General features: G+C 39.9%; 2 protein-coding genes across 6 annotated transcripts in view; one reads left to right on the forward strand and one right to left on the reverse strand.

The window, feature by feature from the left end:
- otud7a (OTU deubiquitinase 7A) overlaps positions 1-3,164 on the reverse strand; it is a 37,956-nt gene extending 34,792 nt beyond the window's left edge. Inside the window, exon 1 of the mRNA XM_042410564.1 lies at positions 3,051-3,164. The gene's annotated coding sequence lies outside the window, so the exon portion shown is untranslated. The remainder of the gene's footprint in view (positions 1-3,050) is intronic.
- Positions 3,165-3,274: 110 nt separating this feature from the next.
- LOC121896658 (proprotein convertase subtilisin/kexin type 5) lies at positions 3,275-20,263 on the forward strand. Of its 5 annotated transcripts, none has more exons than XM_042410561.1 (17): positions 3,275-3,358; positions 4,173-4,557; positions 7,360-7,563; positions 7,872-7,940; positions 8,116-8,158; positions 10,917-11,062; positions 12,454-12,648; positions 14,039-14,125; positions 14,210-14,408; positions 14,524-14,747; positions 14,865-15,107; positions 15,928-16,173; positions 16,874-17,069; positions 17,993-18,198; positions 18,373-18,473; positions 19,222-19,393; positions 19,473-20,263. In XM_042410561.1, the coding sequence occupies exons 2-17, from the start codon at positions 4,380-4,382 to the stop codon at positions 19,853-19,855; spliced, it is 2,892 nt and encodes a 963-aa protein (XP_042266495.1). In that variant the 5' UTR covers positions 3,275-3,358; positions 4,173-4,379; the 3' UTR covers positions 19,856-20,263. The 5 variants fall into 5 exon arrangements, with proteins under 5 accessions (XP_042266495.1, XP_042266497.1, XP_042266493.1 ...); XM_042410563.1 differs by having other exon boundaries at positions 4,359-4,557; XM_042410559.1 differs by having other exon boundaries at positions 3,303-3,467; positions 4,120-4,557.
- The last annotated feature ends 55 nt before the right edge of the window (positions 20,264-20,318 follow it).

The following is a 20,318-nucleotide window of genomic DNA, read 5'->3' on the forward strand; positions in this document are numbered from 1 at the left end:
CAGCCTGCTCCCAGACTCAGCACCAGACAAGTGAAGCAACACAAATGCAATTAGGTGCAGGAGGAGTAGACGACACACACGCGTACACACACGCACACACACACACACACAGGCCATGGCTATCACAGACAAACCTGCGGTCTCTCTTTCTTTCTGAGGGTGATCATTGGTCGTCTCAGATATTGTGTGCAACTGTAAAAACGAGGAGAAAACTAAGCAAAAAAAATGTTTATATGGCACGGTTTTAAGCCAAAAAACATCGACTGAAAACACCAAGCTTTGGTCGTCATGAAAACGTTTCACAGAAATATCATCTTTTGCAAATCTTGTGGGAACGTCAGTAACCGCTATCTCTGTTTAACACAATAATAGCTACAATCACTAAGCAGTATTTCACGATAAATACTGTAATGACCCTTGCTATTATGTAATCAAAAAGTCAAATCCACACATAGGCAGTGAGAGTTCTTGTAGCTCCTGAGTAGCAGAGCGTTATATTGTTAAAGCGACATAATGTGTGGTTAAATGCGCAGACAGTGTGTTTTAAACCTGTACGTGTTGGTTTCAACATCTGGATTCAACAACTTGATAATGAGGTGTCAGACTATACTGTGCTCTGAGAAGCTCATTCCTGGTTTTAGAAATCAAACAGTAGCCTTCATAATTGAAAGCTGAAGCCGACGCGAATACAGTTCCCCCAAGCTAATGTCACTATATAGCTAAAGTGAGTCAGTTGATTTAGAAAATACTACTCTTGAAGAGAACATTAAGGGTGAAACAGGTGTCTCGGACTGTCATAAAACAACCACAGTGGTTGCGACTTCCTTGTCCCGTGTCAATTTAACTCCGAATTCCTCGTTTTGGCTTAAATCTATATTTTCTAACCACAATAAGTTACAAACATGGGCTTAAATTCAAGTTTCCTAATATCTTTTCAGAAAACTAAGGGTCTATAGGTCCCTTCAGACTATAATTACAAGACATGTGGGATCTCTTATGTACCCCGTCAACGATTCAGATATCAAAAAAAAACACAAGCTCTGACCTTGCAAGTTTAACACTCTCACATCTAGCTTCACTATTAAAAAAAAGTTCATAAATCATGGTTAAATGGTTCCTGCAGTCAATGTATTATAACACTTCGGTGGTTTCAGCCTTTACCACAGCATGAGAGGGGAACCGCAGTGTAAGGATTTACAGCTTTATGGCACAAGGCTTACGACTTAATTTGTCTGTGATTTGGGGGTATATTTCATATTTCCTTTCACACATATATTTGAGAATGGATTTGCTCAAACCGTGACAAATTTCCCCAAAAGTATCTATCCAACATCAAGTCCCGTGTACAGACTCACACAGGACCGATATCCCCTCCACCCTCCCCTACTTCGATGTGTGAGAGGAGCCCCTCTGCCTGCCTCCATGGCCTCTAGCTGACCTCCCTCCGCCTGCAGACGGGACACTTAACATTGCTTACCCACCTGTAGAGATGTCTGAAGAACAGGGCCCACTTCAAAGCCGTGCAGTGATTGGACCATGATTACCATGGGCACTTGACTCATTTCATCTACCCTGAAGGACTAAACTTGGGAACATGGAACATGGAATTCTTTTAACAAGGAAACAGGAGATTTTATCCCCTTTGCTGTTGCTTCTCAACAAAGCAACCAGTGCTTTTTTTTTTTTTTTTTACAATCATAGCTGATAAAGATAAATTATCTGCTATGGTTTTTGAAGTGGGTAGTGGGCATCTGGCACAGATGTTTGCAAAGGAATGTCATTTTGTATCAGCTGAAGAGCAGTTTGATACAACGTTGCTGCCACAGTGACATGAAAGCCCAACTGAGTTCAACAACAACCGTCATCTCTGCTCTGCTTTTCTGTAGCTAAATGCCAGTGACAGGAACAGAATTCACTGTGGTAACTGATCAGGTGCCAAGCGCCCTCTCCCCAGTGCCCTGCTGCACCGAAGCCCTCCGTAGAGCTGGCATGGCCTGGCTTAGCCTGGCAGCCCCGGTTTGTAGCTCTGCCTCGTCTATTCGAGCTGTCTCCAAATCAGACTCGACTACTGTCAGCTGCCTGTCTCGCTAAGCCGAGGGCAGGATGCGGACAGTGGTAAGAGGTGACAGAATATGTTGTAATGGTGAGACAGCAAACAACTTGATGAGATGTAAATCCTCATCTTAAAAATGAACAGGTGGAAACGCTGTGTGAGTTTACTCCACTTAGTGTTGCACCCAGCTTGAATATAAGCTGACATTCATGATTTATTGAAGGTTTTAAGGCACAGGAATATGATCTTAAACATACTATGCAATGAATTAGGTGAATTAGTGGCCTCACCATATTTACACGCAGGCATAGTTGGGAGATATTGTGAACTAGGCCAACAATAAGAGAAAAATACAGCATATGGGCACCAGAATAAAATACCAGGCTGCTTTCCTTCAATTGAAAATGAACATAGCTAGAAGTGAGCCTGCTATGCATTATCTTTTATGAAACATGCAGCTGTTATGCATTTCATCACATGTTAAGCCATCTGCCCCCAAAATACAATGTGATGATTAATATTCCATGTCTGTAAATACAATCATAGCCTTCAAGACTTCATAGGCTTCAATAAGCTAATGGGCTAAGCTACCATCACATAATATACCCAGCTGTCACACGTATATATAGGCTATATTACATTGCTACTGTACATCACAAAAGGTATGTGACTAAGCATAGAGATTCACGACCATATCCATGTTTACAGCATTTAACTCTGAGACACCGGCTAACATTTCATCCCAGACCGTCGATGAGATGTGTGGCCTCGATGTATTTGCCTTCGACCTAAAATACAAAAAGGTATTCGCACGGAAAACTGAAGTTGAATGTATCGAGGCACGTACTCGCATAAAGACAGGTGCACCTGTCTGCAGTGGTAGCCCCATTGTGTTCAGTATCAAATGAGCCATGAATCGGTCTGTCGCGCCGTGTAATGAAACACACACACACACACACACACTTAAAAAAACAAAACAAACAAGTGTGTCTCTTACCGTTCTGTTTTCAGTCATTACTCCCCATCGTAGCGTTTTCAGTCCAGACCTCTGACGAACCGTTAATTCCTATCAGGCTGTCTCACTCTCTCCCTCTCTCTCTCGCTCATCCCCATGTCATATTTCTCCGCTGCAGCAGAACAAAGCCACGCCTCCTCGAGCAGCGGCGTGACGTCAGCCGGCGAAGGGGTTGGGTTGGGCCGGCGCACACACACGCCCTCGAGACACGTCCGGCGAGGAGCCGCGAGAGGCCGCTGTGCCGGAGCAAAGACAAATCACAATAGCTTGAGTTTTCTACAATCTCTGAGGTTTATATATACAGTATATATATATGGAATAGAGAACGACGATATTAAGACACCTTTGCATGCGTCTTTGACTTTTAAACCACAATCAATGCAAGACGTCTAAAAGCTTGTGAGTAATAAGCTAATGGCAGTTAAATATTATTCTTCCGCCAAGCAATATAGACCTTGAAAAGTAGCCCACAAAAAAGGCAAAAGAAGCCTATGAATCGTTTTTTTTTTCTTTATTTCGATATTATAGTTTTCCCTTTAGCCTCAAAAACCACAAAATCTCATAACTAAAATCTGTAAGCCACTAGAAATTACTTTCTGTTTATGCCATTGAGCTGAATCCTAAATTTCTTGCTAACATTACAGTTGAAATTCGTGGCGTATGAATTTAAAATCTACCTGACAGTAGATATATGTTATATTTGTAATTGATAATAAAATAAAATAAAATAAAAAATCAAACATATAATTCCAGTTTTATACCTTTAATCTTGAGATTAAAAAAAGAAGCCTAAAACATTTCTTTTCAGTAATTCTTTTTCATCTTATTGTACTTACCTTCTTCATCTTATTTATATTGTTTGTTGTATGTTTTTAATGCTGCATAACTTTGAGATTCACTACGAATGAAAATTGCGGCACAAATTAAATATATTATTATTATTATTATTATTTAATATTATATAGCAAACGGAGTATGCAGCACGGTGGTTATAAATATTGATATTTTGTGTCTGCTGCAGTCACACAGGTGTTTTTTTTTTTTTTATCAGGTATTTCTATCTATTGTGACACAGAGGCTGGGTGCTCTCCCTCTTTCTGTTAGGATCGTTTACTAAATGCTGACCGCAGTCCACGTTCATTGTCCAGCGCTTCTCTTGAGCGAACTGGTCCAGCAAGTTATTTCTGGGCTGGTGTCACAGAGCCTCATATCGATCTACCGGCATACCTGCGGCTGCACGGACACTGCGTCTTTGGAGACAGTCCTGAGTGCCTTTTTTCTCACTTCCAGCGAAAGTCCTCTGGTACAGCCATGAGGTGCTTCACCGCGATTTTGATCTTTCTCTACTACGTCGGATTTGTTGGATGCAAACCTTCGTCCCCCTGTCCGAGTGGACAATTTATGCTGAAGAACCAGTGTGTCCTCTGTCATCCCACCTGCTCTGAGTGCGACGGACATGAGCTGTTTGAATGCACTACCTGTGGAGTTGGTGAGTAGGATTTCCTACATACGTACTTGTAACACAGCAAAAATGATGGGTGGTGCTGCCAAAGGGGAAAAAAAACCGAACTATATACATGTTCAATCTTTTATTTTCTTCATATACAATTGATATAGCCTAACAGTTTTGTAAAGTAATGTATTCACAAGGGCTACAAATAAAAAATCACCAGCTTAACAAAGGCTTAAGTTAAACAATAGGCCACTCCTGTCTTCAAATGATACATTTCACATATGTGTATTGCTGTATTTTGGTGCAAATATGATCTCTAAATTGCTTGCAGTTGGTCGATGTAATTCCTCTTTTTTTTTAATGTTTTTGGCAAAGATGCTAGATTAAAACACAGCCATGTCACAGACTCATTAATCGAGCAGGAAAGGAGGTGCAGCACTATTTAATGGTTACCAAAAGCAAAGTTGTTCAAAGGCTTTGGAATCAGAGGAGGGTCATTCAGCTCTGGTTTAACATTTACCCTTGTTAAAACAGTTAGGGATTGGCTGTAGAAACTTGTTGATTGTTTTTGTCGCAGAGGCACCTTCTGAAATTGGTAAGAAATGAAGGTGTGATCATTTTTCTCCTGAGTTTTCACAGTGTAATCTGATCATGTCAGAATGGGGCCTTTGTTAATCAGAGGGAGAGGAGAAAATATCCCCTCAGGCTAGAAGTATTACTGTTGCAGTTCAATGGGCTTAACCTGCGAGTCTCTCTCTCTGTCTCTCTCTAACTCACACACACACACACACACACACACATTGAATACATGCATTTTGACATGACACAATCATGCATGTCTGCTGTTAATGCCTACATCTACGTATATTACTGTAGATATTGTTTTGTGTGTAAACTTTGGTTTATATATTTATGTGTCATTGTCAAGACATTGTTAGGTAAACTACCAACTTATATCTCCAGCCTTTTATCCTATAATACTAGATCTATTAATCTGATTCGTTTAAATGTCCCCAGTGTGCACTCAGAGCTTGGTAAAACTGCTTTCTCCTTTTATGCACCTTGGACATAGAATGAGCTGCAAAATACCATTACCTTAGAAGCACTCCCTTCTTTGAATACCTTCAAAGGTCCTTTACAAACTGCCATGAAGGAAAAATGTTGCTGTTTTATATAACCTTGACTTGAGGTGGACTGAGTTATGGATATCGATGCTATGGCCTATATGCCTCTCTTCTTTTACTCTTTCTCTTGTGTAGCTTTTATGTATTATATTTGTTCTATCATGTGAATTTTTTTTTTTTTTTAACGTGAAACTGCTTATGCTGCCGTCTTGACCAGGACTCTTTGGAAGAAGAGATCCTGTATCTCAATGGGACCTTCCTGGCCAAGTAAAGGATAAATGGATAAATAAATTTGATGTTCTTTGTGAAAGAACATCAAAAGTCTCCTCATTCTCTTTGGTTTGTTGTCATGTAGAGGTCACATTTCTCTGCTTATGCTGAGGTGGAGCCTCTAAGAAGTGGAAGGGTTAGAAAGGCAGCAGCAGCAGCTTGTGGCCCCTCTCCTCCCTGTCTCACACATCTTGTGTACAGAGCTGAGCAGATGAGACAATGCTGTAACTCAGCTGCTTCCAGAGACGCCTCAGGTGCCACAGCTAGCCTAGTGGCAGGTGGCAGAGTATTAATCATTAGGGCTAACACCAGTTCCTGTCTCTGCCCACAGCTCTGATCTCTCATCTGCCTGTGATTGCCCTTGTTTACATTAGTCAGAGCATCATCAGTCAGGAAGTGATTTCACACTGTGATCTGTTATTTGCAGGCCTACAGTCAATGTGCTGGGCTGCAGCTATCAGTTTATCACAGTTATGAGGTTGACATCCATTTGTGCTGCCATTATTATCAGTTTTTAGCCATGCTAGTGGCATGGTGTCAGGTGTGGCAATGTCGGTCTGTCGGTTGGTTCGTCCACCACTGGAATATCTCAATAATTATTTAATGGTTTGCCATGAAATCTTCTACAGGCATTCATGGTCCCCAGAGGATGAATTCTACTGACTTTAGTGATTTTCTGACTTTTTTTCTAGCGCCAGCAGCAGGTTAAGGGTTTCACTTATCTTTTGAAATTTCTCGACACCTGCTAGGTGGATTGTTACTGAATTTTGTACAATCATTCATGGTTCCCAGTGGATGAATCCAAAGGACTTTGGTGATATCCTAACGTTTCTACTTGCCACCATGAGGTTGTGATTTTCAGTGAAACGGGCTAAATTATGATTTTTAACACAGTAAACATTATACCTACTTAACAGCAGCATGTTAGTGTTCTCATTGTGAGCATTTTAGCATGCTGACTTAAGCATTTAGCTCAAAGCACCACATTACGTAGTACAGCCTCAAAGAGCTGCTAGCATGGCTGTAGATTCTTAGTCTTGTTTGTCAGTATTGTGTAATGAAATGCTACATGAATCCTCAGTTTCCTCACATATAAGAATTGCCAGCAGTTCAGTTGTTAAACCACATGACATCTCTCTCCTCTCAATAAAAAAAATGTGATCCCTGTGATATGTGTTAGGCTGTAATTTCCTGTAGGCACGATCTTTCACACAGTTGGCAGCACGTACTTTCATCTTTCCTGCATCCCATGTACTTGTCGAGCCCAGTTGTCTCTACCTGTGTATTTATTACGAGAAGCTCGTTGATTTTCACTTTCAGAAGAGTCCAGATTTTTGGAAAGGATGTCTCCAGGTGGGAGTTCCACATGGCTAATGGCATCTTCATCAGAGGAGAAAATGGAATAGGCTTTATTTTAACAAGTTCTCTGTGTCCTCCTCCTCAGATGAAGATGGACAGGAACGTTTCCTCCACCAAGGTCGCTGTCGGACACACTGCCCCCGGGGACTCTATCCTGACAGGGGTCACTATGCCTGCCTGCCCTGCATAGCCAATTGTGAACTCTGCACAGATGGCAACATATGTGCTAAATGTCGAGAACACTACAAACTCCAGAATGGGGTCTGCCAAACAGCGCTCTGTGACATAGGTAAATGTGAAGCTGAATCTCTAAGGATAAGTCTGTTGATAGTTTACATGTTTCTCATTGTCAACAAATCCAAAGGAAATACTAACATATGTGTGGCCCATTTTTAAATATTCTTTAAAAGGAGCTAATGAGCTCGAGGCTGACAGCAACAGACAGGCTAGGGAAGTCAGAAAGTACTGAGAGATGCACTAACACATTTATTTTTCATGGAATTTATTGACAATAAGAAAAATGTAGAATACCACCAACCTTATCCTTTTAAGAGAAAGACATTCGTGCTTGTTATGCTGGGTCGCTGTGTGTTTCAGGGCAGGTGCAGGATGCTGATACAGGAGAGTGCATTGACTGTGAGATGGGATGCAAAACATGTTCCACAGGTAGGTCACACATGCTTGCTGCATCAGGCTAACACCACTATACTGTATCCTTCCTTAATGTATGGAGAATTGGCCATGTATATTAAAACTTGTGTGTGTGAGTGATAATAGTGCACAGTGCATCATAATTTGAATTTAGTGGAATAATTAATCACCTTTTTTCATTTGTACACAGGAGACCCTGAGATTTGCAACAGCTGTGTTGAAGGTTACTTCCTGTGAGTTTTTTTCCTTGTTTTATTATCATCTTTTAATAAGTGAAATTTTCTGGTGGCCCATATTCCCTAATACAAAATCAAATGCATTCTCAGGTATTACTGGAGATACCTAACATTTGGTACCACGGCTGCAACTAACGTTTATTTTCATTATAGAATAATCTACCCATTATTTTCTTGGTTAATCAACAAATTTGAATAGCTTGTATTGCCTTATTAACAGTCCAAAATTCAAAGATATGAAGTTCGCAATCATGCAAGGCAACAATATTCAAATTTGTGAAGCTGGAAGAGAATTTTGGTGCATTTTTGCTTAAAAAATGGCTCATACATATTGTATATCGTTCATCAAAATTGTTGCTAATTAATGTTTTGTCAAATCCTTTATACAGAAAAATGAATGTTTTGTCTTTTCCACATAAAGTAGACATAATGGTGCAATAATTTATTCAAACATTTTTCAGCAGATTAATGGGCATTAAATATGCTGCCTAAAAATAATTAACCTCAAAATGACCTTGTAATTGTTTTTATTTGAGTTGTCATCATTTTGCTAGATTTAGAGTTGAGTAAATCATTGTTCAGTATGTGGGTAATATACCTTTCCATAATTGTTTTGCACAGTGTGGTTAGTTATTCTCCACGCCACAATAAACTATATTTCACCTGTATTTCTGTTTACACGAGCTTATCACTTGGACACAGTGTGTAACACAGGTTAGAGAGCTAGAACAGACCTCCAATTGTGTACTTCTCCCCCGAGTTTAGGCCTCCTGGTATTGTGTGAGTCAGGTTACCTTCCATTCGGAGTTATACGCTGTTACCTGAGCCACGGTTGTGCACAGAAGAGAGGTCTGCTTCACAGAGATACTTAACAGAGTGTGTTTTTATGTTACTTGTGAGAAGGAGGGAGAAAGGGAGCAAGCATAAGTGGAAAACATAGCCAGTAGCAGGGTGTGATTATATAGGGTGCACTATCTTGACTTCACTGACTACTCATGTGAATCACAGCAAAAGAAGCTTTAAGGAATATCTACTGCTCCACTGCCCTCACCTCTTTTTAATTCTGTTACATACTGTAGGTGCAGTAAGACACACAGTCTTCTTCTGCATCTACTCGAGTAACTTTTATTTTCATAGTAGGGTTTTAGAGCTTTTGAATAACAGGTCGTATCAGTAATTTCTGTGGCTGCAGTACTTAATGCATCTACCATGCAAGACAAACACCAGTAAAAGAAACCCAATAGAACATGGGGCCATCATGAACTGCAGGATGAGTCTCACTGTGATAGATTATGACCGTTTGCAGCACTTAAAGAAAGTCCACTATTTGAGGTTCGCTAGTGGTAATGAAAAATGTTAGACAGCTTTGGCATATCTCAATCTGTGGGGCGAATGTTCTTCTCACATAAATCATTGCCTGCGTGATGGATGCTTGGTATTTATTGACATTTACCTTATTCTCTAAGGAGCTAAGTGCAGCTAAACCAATAAGTTGCTGGGATTCATTCTCAATATGTTATACCATTCATTTCCTCAAGCTTTCTTAACTTCAGGTAGTACTTACAGCATATTTTTTACCATTTAGCTTTAACCTGAGGAGTAAAAAAACCCCAAACAAAAGTTGCTTTGGAAATGCTGATGTACTCTCCTGGAATGGATAGTCTAATATTTGCACAGAGGGATTCTTAAACATCCCGCAGATTCTTAAGTAGTGTACTGTTTCCAGGCCAGAGACAGGGCCTGGTCTGCACCAGCTGCTATTGTGAGTGAGTTGATGGATGCAGTGTGGCGCCTCCAGCTGTTCCTCCTCAAACAACCAACGCATCTTAGCGCCAAATTCACAGCGACACAGTGGGGAGTGCAGCCTGGGCTGTCAGTGGTCAGATTCTCTCATGTAGGAAGGTGGCAGAGGAGGCAGCAGAGGATGTTGTACTATATAAGTTAGTGGCTTATTGCTCTTTAGCTTGTTTCATTTAGAGTGGCAAGTCTGTAAAGTAGGCGTTATTCTTGCTTTAATGTTTTATGTGTGACATCTTTGCAACTCAATATCAGCTGCTTTGGGCTAGATTTTATTTTTTAGGACAGTGTCTCATGTTTAATAGCTCAGTTAAGCCCCAAAGGACTGGTAGGACAGGTTAATGACAGAAATCTCCCCATGCCTCTGGGCTACAAATAAAACACCAATTAACTTTCTGCCTTAAGAAAAGAATAGACTCGTGATAAGCTTGAAGAAAAGCAGCCTATATTGTTTTTTTTGTTTGCCATCCTTACTGATGGTAAAGTGCACCTTTTTTGATTGAGGAGTGTGTTGTAGTCAACAATACAGCTGCAGGTGTGCTGTGGACCGACACAGTGAATGTTGGGATTGCTTCTTGCATGTGGTGTGTTTTTGTCTTCTCTCTGGTTTCAGTTCATCTAGCCTCAGACTCATCCATGTGGGAAGAAGCTGCCTGCAGCAACATTATACTTCTTTCATTGTAAAAGCTTTGAAAATGCCATTAACTCACAATAGTTTTCATCAGGTCTTTGATATTTCAATAGCTTTGCTCTGCATGTTTGCTTTACAAAAAAAGAGAACCTCCTTTTGTTTAATAGCTGTGACAGCCAGCTTTAGTCGATCAGTTATTGACCTGTTTCACACACGTAGACCAAGCTTAGGTTTGGATGGTTTTTGGAATGGTTTTTTTAATTGTTATGGATTATCAATAAATATTCTATTTGATTTTTAGTTTTGAATTAACCTTTCACTTTATAGTTTCAGACACCAGTGTCGCAAGCACTGCCCCCGGAGCACATATGAGGACTGGGGCAGGGGTGTGTGTCTGTCCTGCCCAGCACCATGCACAGATTGCAGGAGTAACGCACGCTGCCTTGCCTGTCAGCCTGGTTACTTCCTGAATGGTACAAGTAGCCAAGAATAATAATTTCTCTATGTATTGTTTATTAATGTCATACTCAACATCATTCAGAAGACCTTTTCATCCTATACAGTACTGGTGGATATTGTGTTTTTCTTAAATTAAATCAGTACGTAGATGAGAATAATCAATCATTCTTGTTAAAGACAACTGATGGCACTCCTGAGTCTTCATTTGGATTGCAAATCATGTCCATGTCAGCAAATCTGTAACATGAGATATGTAAATATATGGTTTATGCAAACAAGGAATGAATATGGTGTTGTTAGGTTGTGTTCTCTATGGGCATCCAAGTAAAAGCTTTGAGATTGTAAATAAAGCTTGTAGCTGTAAAAAAAAAAAAAAAAGAAGAAGATAAGCAAGAACACCACCACACTATCAATATGATTTTAGTATGCACAGTTATGGTACATATTTGATGGGCATGTGATTATACATTGTGTCAGACAGGATCTATCACGGGTCATACTGCTTATTTCCCCTTCATTGACAAGGTCCAGTTTCAAAAGATCTAGGTCATTGTTTTGTGCCTGGGCAGTTGGATGGAATTTGGAGAGGGAGAGATCCTGGAAGAGCAGACAGAGGAGAAGGATTTGCACAGTTTTTAACCAATTGAAGACATGTACAGATATTTTTTTGTCGACTTTACCAGTTTATTGATGAGATGTTTAAAAAAATCCCAAACATTGTGCTTTGCATTTTAAAAAAAAGACTTTTTAGTGCTATCATGCACATACCCTGCATGATTCATGTCTCAGTAATTGAGAGATAAAGATAAGATAGAGATATTATCTATAATATTGTGTCTGCCAGGTTGTTCAAGACTATCAATGCTGATGCAACATGGAAAGTTTTACAATCCAAAATTTCATCATATCAGTACAGTCAATTAAAACACAATTTAGAGTCATATACATATGCCACTAAAAAGGCAACAGAAGGCCGGTTTTCATTTCCTAAGGCAAATCCTAATTTCCTTAAACATACAGTAGTATATAGAGTAATGAAAACATGGAATTTTTTATCACTGTCACTGACTAAATTAACAGAAGTCTATATTTAAAAAGCAAATAAGGACACACCTAGGAACAACATATTTGTAGGATGCTATGCATATGCTGATTTGTAGTTTATGCTGTGTAAGTTCTACTCATATATATTAACATTATTCCCTAATATATGTCTTTTGCATGCCATTTGTGTTGACTGTAATGTTTAATGTATGTTTTTAAATGTGGACCCCAGGAAGACTAGTTGTGCTTTAGGGCACAGCTAATGGGGATCCTAACAAATAAACAATAAACAATGCAGATGTATCAAGTGTTGTACTGGAAAATAATGTCTTTTCTTGTGTGTATTGCTCTGTCCCATCAGGAGGTGATTGTATTAAACAGTGCCCACAGCAAACCTTCAGTGACTCCAGTGGGTGGCGCTGTCAGCCTTGCCACAGCTCATGTCAGACATGCCACGGGCCGCGGTCAACAGACTGCGACTTGTGTCTCGGTGGGAACCCTCCTCTACATGGGCAGTGCCCTCTGATGAACTGCCCAATGGGACAATACTTTGATGGTAAGGGTGACTTGTATGATAAGGCCTAATTTATAGCTGTTAATCTTGGTAATTCTTCTCAAAGAAACTGTTTTGCCTTTTTAGAGATGAGTAAATTGATATGCTAGTGAATCCCATGTGATTGATCGCAAATGAGAATGGCAAATGAGTATCAGGCATCAGTCAGAGATTATACTGAATAACATGATACTTGGCTGGTTGGTTCCATGATGGCAATAATTTCCTTTTGAACTTTTCTCTAACGGGAGGTCAGAGCAGACGTCAGTATAGTGTCCCAGGAGTTTGGAGGGATCAGTGTTTTGCTCAAGGACACATTAACAAGGTGGATTCTTTGCAGCTGAGACAGAGGCTTGAACCCTGCTGAAGGACCTCTAGGTTGAAGGACGGTCTGCTACTCACTGTGTCACCCTGCTGCACATGTACTGCGTCACCTTTCATTCAAGAGCCATTTTAGTAATGGAGCAATTTTAAAAGGCTTCTCTGCGTCAAGCACTGGACTCTTTACCTGCTACCCCCTCGATGTCAGAGTCAACAGTATTATTAATGTCAACAAAGATAGGAATATGGTACTGCATTGTTATCAACCATACATGGGAATCAGGCTGATGTTACTGGTTTGATTATTAACATCCCTACACGGATCTGTCAGTCTGATGCACACTATCAAGAGCAGTTTTAGGTAATTTTCTAAACTTCCTACTGCTGACCATTGTGAGTAAAAACTTTTAGTAGATTTTGTAACCTCAGAGCAATATGTTGCATTGCAAGGTGGATTTTAGTTTTACATTTGCAATACAGAGTATTAAAAAAAAAAGACGACAAGTGCAAGATGAAAGGTAGCCTTATTCATATACAGGGTATTATGGCTAAACATCAAAGGTTTGCATGTTATCATGGTTCACACCGTGGCCTCCCCATTGTGAGAATCTTTCTTACCTCATCTCAGCAGTAAGCTCCCCCAAAACATCGCCTTTCATAATTATTTTTTTTTTTTATAAATGGCCATTAAAAAATTACATTTTAAACACACAACGCCCTCCATTTTCAGCTTAATGGAAGAGTGGTCGTAGACATGTTAGACATGTAGATTTCTACAATAGCAGGTAACATTTTGCAGGTCCCATACAAACTAACACAATGTGCCTGCACTGCTGACAGTATTGAGCAATTGGTGATAACAAGCACCTTATTCAGCATTTCCTATGACTTGTACACTGTAGCAAGGCTATGCTTATAGCTTATTATGTTTCCCTCTAGTGGTAAAGATAGGTAAAGCAAAACATTCTCAAGTCATAGTGCCTGAGGTTTAACAGGATTCAATATGTATCTCTGTTTCCTGTCCATGTGATGTTTTGTTCTGGTAATGTTACTCTGTTTGTTTTAATTTCAGGAAAATATGGTGAATGTCACGCATGTGATGCATCCTGTGATACCTGCTTTGGCCCACAACCACAGGACTGTTCATCTTGTTTCAAAGGTTCAAATATTTACATTATCTTCCAGCATGCCAAAATAAACTAAAATATAATCACTCAGTGTTTTTTTTGTGTGTGTGTGATAGGATATTTCCTGGACCAGGACAGTTCTTGTGTAATGCATTGTCTAACTGGCTCCTATGCAAACTCCGCTACTCAACTGTGTGAGACATGTTCACCCAACTGTGAAGCCTGTGTGGACACCAGTGACAACTGCATCAGCTGCTCTAAAGGCAGCCATAAACTTTTTCTCCAACAGGGGAGGTGCTGGTCGGAATGCCCAGAGTAAGCTGTTGTATACACTAAGCAATAGAATGAAGAAAAACCTTTGTAATGACGGTGTGTTTTTGTTTATTGTATTTCCCCCTTTATGCCAAATATCTACTGACTTTACTTACAGAGGTTTCTTCGAGACTGAAGAGGGGTCGTGTGAAGCCTGTGATAGCTCCTGTCTGACATGTGATGGTACCAAGTCCCAGTGTCTGTCCTGTGCTGATGGCCACTACTTAGAGAGTGGTTTGTGTAGACTGAACTGTTCACTGCGGACATACCCTGCAGATGACGGTACCTGCAGACGCTGTCCTCCCCATTGTGACGTTTGCTCAGACGACAGGACCTGTTTCAGTGAGTTATTAGCTCACTGCGCAGCTAAAATTAATTTTATGCCATTATAGCACATTCTGAAATGGCTTGTTTGTGGCACAAAATTACCACCCCTACTCCATATGATTACCATTTCAGAATGCAGTTTCCTTTACCTGATGCTGAACGGTGCGTGCAAGGCTAGTTGTCCCATGGGCTACTATGAGGACATGGAGGAGGGCCGCTGTGGTCAGTGCCACCCTACCTGTGGCAGCTGTTCTGGGCCTTTGGCAGATGACTGTGAGACCTGCTCAACATTTAGCCCCAAACTCTATAAAGGTGCATGCTCGAAGGACTGCCCCGCTGGCACTTACTATGAGACTGAAGCTACAGAATGTCAAGGTGAGCATCTCGGTACTTTGATGTGACTTGGTTTGGTAATTAAGTAGTGTTGAATAAGCAGGGTTATCTAGCTGGGCTATCTTGTTATTTAGGTCCCATTGTTTATGTATAGGTGCATCTTACCTGATGAAACTTTATTTACCTTAGTTTATGCAGCTCCTTTTTTATACACATTAAAAGTGAGCTATATGGCTTCTAACACAACAATAATAATACAAGAAGAGTGCTTAAAGTGTTAAAAAATAAAAACATAAGGGGATATAACACAGAACTGTGGCTGCACGATTCAGACTCTTGAAAACATTAAGGTTTGGAAAGATGCACTAGGTACCAAAGACAAAGTAATAAAATGAGAAAATGGAAGAAAGAGAAATATCATTACATAAACTGTATCTGAAATGATGAATCTTAAAGGGGGCCAAGCATAACTGGAAGATCTCTGACTGTGTTGTGCTTAGGCTTGTAGGGGTTTAATAACTGGCTGATCAGCAAAATCAGTTAAAGGTTAAAGAGACTTAAAGGTTATCAGAGAAGTGATGTTTGAACAGCATCTTTCACAACAAGCTGGCGACACTGGGGACTTTAGATGAAGATAACATTTACAACTGTATGACGAAATCTATTTTGTGCAGACACTAGTATCTGTAACCGCAACCGCACTGCCATGTATTATCTGTAATGGCTTTGTGATAACAATATACAGTATTTATTTATTGATAATCATTCACTGCTAAAACATGACAGGGATCACACCCTCCCCTGTAAATGTTGTGATATGACAGTCCAGTGACGCAACCTGATTTGTTTGATTTATGTGCAGAGTGCCACCAGACGTGTATGAGCTGCTCCGGCCCAGATGCAAACCAGTGCACCCAGTGCGAAAAGGGACTTGTGCTGGATCCAAACACACTGTTATGTGGTGTGACAGGTGACACAGACTGCCCACCAAGAACCTACCTACATGACGACCAGTTCACCTGCATGGGTTGCCACCAGCACTGTTACTCCTGTGAGGGACCGGGCAACGATGAATGCCAGACCTGTGCCCTCCCCAAATACCTTCACAGTGAGAATTTTGCACTAAAGTTCACCTGCACAGACTGAAGTGGTCCTGGGTATAAAATAAACCAACATCAGCAGCAAAGATAGTATAAGTGCATTTATTATGCGACCATATGGCAAAGTAATATAATTTCTCTTCAAACTACTGCTTGATAATGCTCTTTATCACCGTGATGAGTAATAGAATTTAAGTCATGCATTTTGTTAACTAGTCTTTCTACATAATTGCCTCAATACATCTTGAAAACTGGCTACATTATGATGGCTCTCCTGAGAATATTTCACAGTTTCAGTGTAGTTTAATGTGCTGCATATGATTGAACAACAGTTAACAACAGCGACTGGATACATTGGTGATTGCAATGTACATGTAAGACTAAAAAAAGGCTAAATTTACATGTTGTTTTTAAAAAAAATATGTAGTAACACTTAAAAGTTAATTCTTTGGAGCCTAAAAAATAAGTTAAAGGTAAATATCTTAAAACTAGAACAAATATTTAAAATAAATAACAGAGGCAAACATATCATAGAGATTAAAATTTCATCTTTCAGTTTCTAAGCCAAAACAATTGTCAGGTGCCAAAAAAGTGTCCAAATAACAGAGAGGTGTAATAAAGAAGTAAATATTAGCACTATGAAAATTATATGGCTTCACTTAAGCAAGCAAACTAACAGGTGGAATGTGTCTGTGTGCTATTTTTCAGACAGCACCTGTGTGAGTGAGTGTCCAGCTGGTACGTACAACACGAGACAGGAGGCTGATGGAACAGAGCTGGGATTCTGTTTGCCTTGTGACCACGTCTGCTCCACCTGCACTGGGGCATCACCAAAAGATTGCCTCACATGTTCCCCAGGATACCTACGTCTCCTTCACCTATGTGTCACCCATTGTCCCACAGGGTACAAAGCTGAATGCTCCATCATAATCTCAGAAAATGTTTACTTTGTGTTGAAACACAAGCTTGACTTCCTCCTTACCCTTTGTCCACTGGTAAAAGAGTCCTAAGAGAATTCCTGGTTTGGAAACAAGCCAACAGATTGCAACAGAATCACATTGTTTCTCCATAATGTTATCAGCAATAAAGCAACTTCCTTCAGGAACTTTCCAACTCCAAATGTGACATAATTTGACCGAAATTTATCAATACATACTACCGCTCAAAAGTTTTAGGACACTCCCATTTTTCCAATTTTTTATTGAAATTTAAGCAGTCCAAGTCGCGTGAATAGCCTTAAATGGTACAAAAATGAGTGGCAAATTTCCAAAAGGTAAAAAAAAAAGAAAAAGGTTCATCCTACAGGAAGATGATGATCCAAAACATATTTCCAGGCTGTCAGAACTACCTTGAAAGAAAGAAAGAATATCACGAGTGTGTTCAGCTGCTTTACTGCAAAAAGTGACTTCTATTCAGTTTTGTCAAACAAAAAATTTCCATGATTTCTTTTTTTAAATCTGTTTTTGTTCTATGCTTTAATTTCAGAGTACACTGAGACATTAAACTATGTAAATCTCAGTAGAAACTGGAAAAAGTGAGGCGTAATTTTTTACTGGTAGTGTATGTAATCATATTTTTTATATACAGAGATATTAGAAGTTATTATAGCAAAAAGAAATTGTATTTTTAGCCCCGTGGTAAGATTTTAGGTGCTGATTTGGGATTTTTACTTTTGACTTATGATTAAATTCACTTTGAATTTACCACAGAGAGACACTTACTAATAAATCTTGAAAATAAGTCTGCAAGAATCAGAAATCTATGTACATGTCTGACTTGTTATATATGTGTATATATATATTTATATAATTTGATGCATTTCCACAGGTATTACAGAGCGGGCTCCCGCTGTGAGAAATGTGACCAGTCATGTCAGCTGTGTACGGGACCAGGGCCTGAGTCCTGCAGGGCCTGTTTACCTCCTCTTCTGGAGCTGCAAGGCACTAAGCTGTGTTTGGAGCGTTGCCCGCACCGCTTCTATCAGCTTGACGACATCTGCAAACAGTGCCACATCAGCTGTCAGACCTGCACAGGTATATATCAAACAACTGTTAATTACGGCTCTGTAAAAGCTGATTGCACAATTTTTTTGTTTGAATTCGATATTAGCGTGCTACTAAACATCATCTATAGTCTATTGCCAACGCGTCAATATTTGACTCATATTTCACCTTTGCGTAATGTGTGAGATATGCTTGTGTTTGCAGATGCCTCACCTCAGGGCTGTCTAACGTGCGACAGGGGCAGCACTCTTAAGGACAACATCTGCTATCCACGCTGTGAGGAGGGGCAATACTTCTCAGAAGAGGTGTGTTCTGAGCTGAGTGTGCTGTACTGTATTGCTTTGATTATTATAATCATAATAAGTGAAGTCAAAAGAAAAGTGTTTCCCTCTTAATTTCATCTAATACAAAGAGCAAAGCAGTCACATTATTTTCTCAGTAAATCAGTGCTGTATTGTACATCGTAAAAGTGGTTCTGCTGTGGTTGTTATATTCATAAATGAAATGCTTAGATGACTGTGTTGTCCTTTGTATGCATGTCAAATTCATATATAAGTAAATAATTAAAGTACCTGAAAACCTATTTTCTCAATCACCTTTGTATTATGGGTGATTTTATGATCACAAAAACTTCTCTCAAAGTTAGAACAGTTTTGGTTATTTCAAATTCTGTATTTGTGCATTTGAATTTGATTTGGTTTTAGCTGAAAAAATATGTAACACGCCTCCATGCACTGATCAGGATGAAGCAATATTTGATGACAGTTGTTGATTGTTTGCTTGTGTTGCCAGGCAACTGTTAACCAAATGTGATGAAACCACAACCAGCTGGAGGTTTTGAATCGATATTCAATGTTATTGAGAAATACTTAAGATTTAAAACCCTGTTTTTCAGGGGTTTTGCCTGATGTAGCATCTTCCTAGAACAAGTAACACAATGTGCTTCACAAGTCACAGTCCAAATTCCTGACTGGCCTATTGTCTACAACTGTTTTTGTTTTTTTCTTATTTTATTTTTCCAGTACACTCATTTGTTAAGTTGTACCATTGTAGGAAACCTGCGAGCCATGTGACAGCTCATGCAGGCATTGCACCGGCCCTAGAACTGACCAGTGTCTGACATGTCACCGAGACTCTGGTCTTCACGCTGTGGAGAACCGCTGTGCCCGCTGCTGTCAGGCTGGAGGGAATGAAACTGGTTGCTGTGTTTGTGACAGCCGTTCAGGTAGAGTCCTGCCTATCATAAGCAACATAAGATTGTCTGGATAGACCAACTACTAAAGGCATTTTTTTTAATGTTTTAGCTCTGTGTGTGGAGGCTCCCAAACCAAAGTCAGGAGATGACCGGGCAACAGACCTGAGTACATCATCTAGAGTTCTCAAGCACACCTCAGCCACCTTGCCTATTGCGTTGCTGCTGGCTCTGGGGTTGGCTCTGGCTGTGTTTGCCTTAGTCAAGGCTCATGCCAGGAAAAGGCTTTGCTGGAGCCAGAGCTACGAGAGACTGAGTGGCAGCGCCAGTATCAACATGCCTCACGGCGTGCCCGAGCCAGAGAGTGGGGATGAGGTGGATGTGGTGTACACCAGTAGAGGAGGATCGGTATATCGACGCTACAGCTTCATCCATGAACAGGACACAGATGCGGATCAGGATGTGGACGAGAGCACTTGTCTCAACCAGTCTTAGGTTAATCCCACCTAGAGTTTGCAGTAGCTGAGGAAAATACTGTGGATGCTTACAATATCAAGGCTCATATTAAATGAATTCAAAGTAGTTTAGTTAAAAATGTTAAAAATAGAATGTGGTGGTATTTTTCTTTGGAATGATGAGTTATGGTGTTTATTGTATTCTACAAAGTGCCTGTATCTGTATACTGTAATGCAAATTCCTAGAAGAGCATTTGTGAGTAAATAGTGAAAAAAATACATATATGTGTGTATATGTATAAAAACATAAAATATGACTTTTTCTTCTTTTTTTTACGTGCTAATTAAAGTATTTGTGAAACGGTGAAATGATCATGTATGATAAGTGAATTCCAACATCATTTATTGTAAATAGAAATATACATGTAATAAAGTCTTTTATACTTGACAAGTGCACCTTGAAAACTTATGGTGGCTATCCTGAGAATATTTGCTGGTAATGT

Source organism: Thunnus maccoyii, chromosome 5 (genome assembly GCF_910596095.1).
Source record: "Thunnus maccoyii chromosome 5, fThuMac1.1, whole genome shotgun sequence".
Classification (NCBI taxonomy): domain Eukaryota; kingdom Metazoa; phylum Chordata; class Actinopteri; order Scombriformes; family Scombridae; genus Thunnus; species Thunnus maccoyii.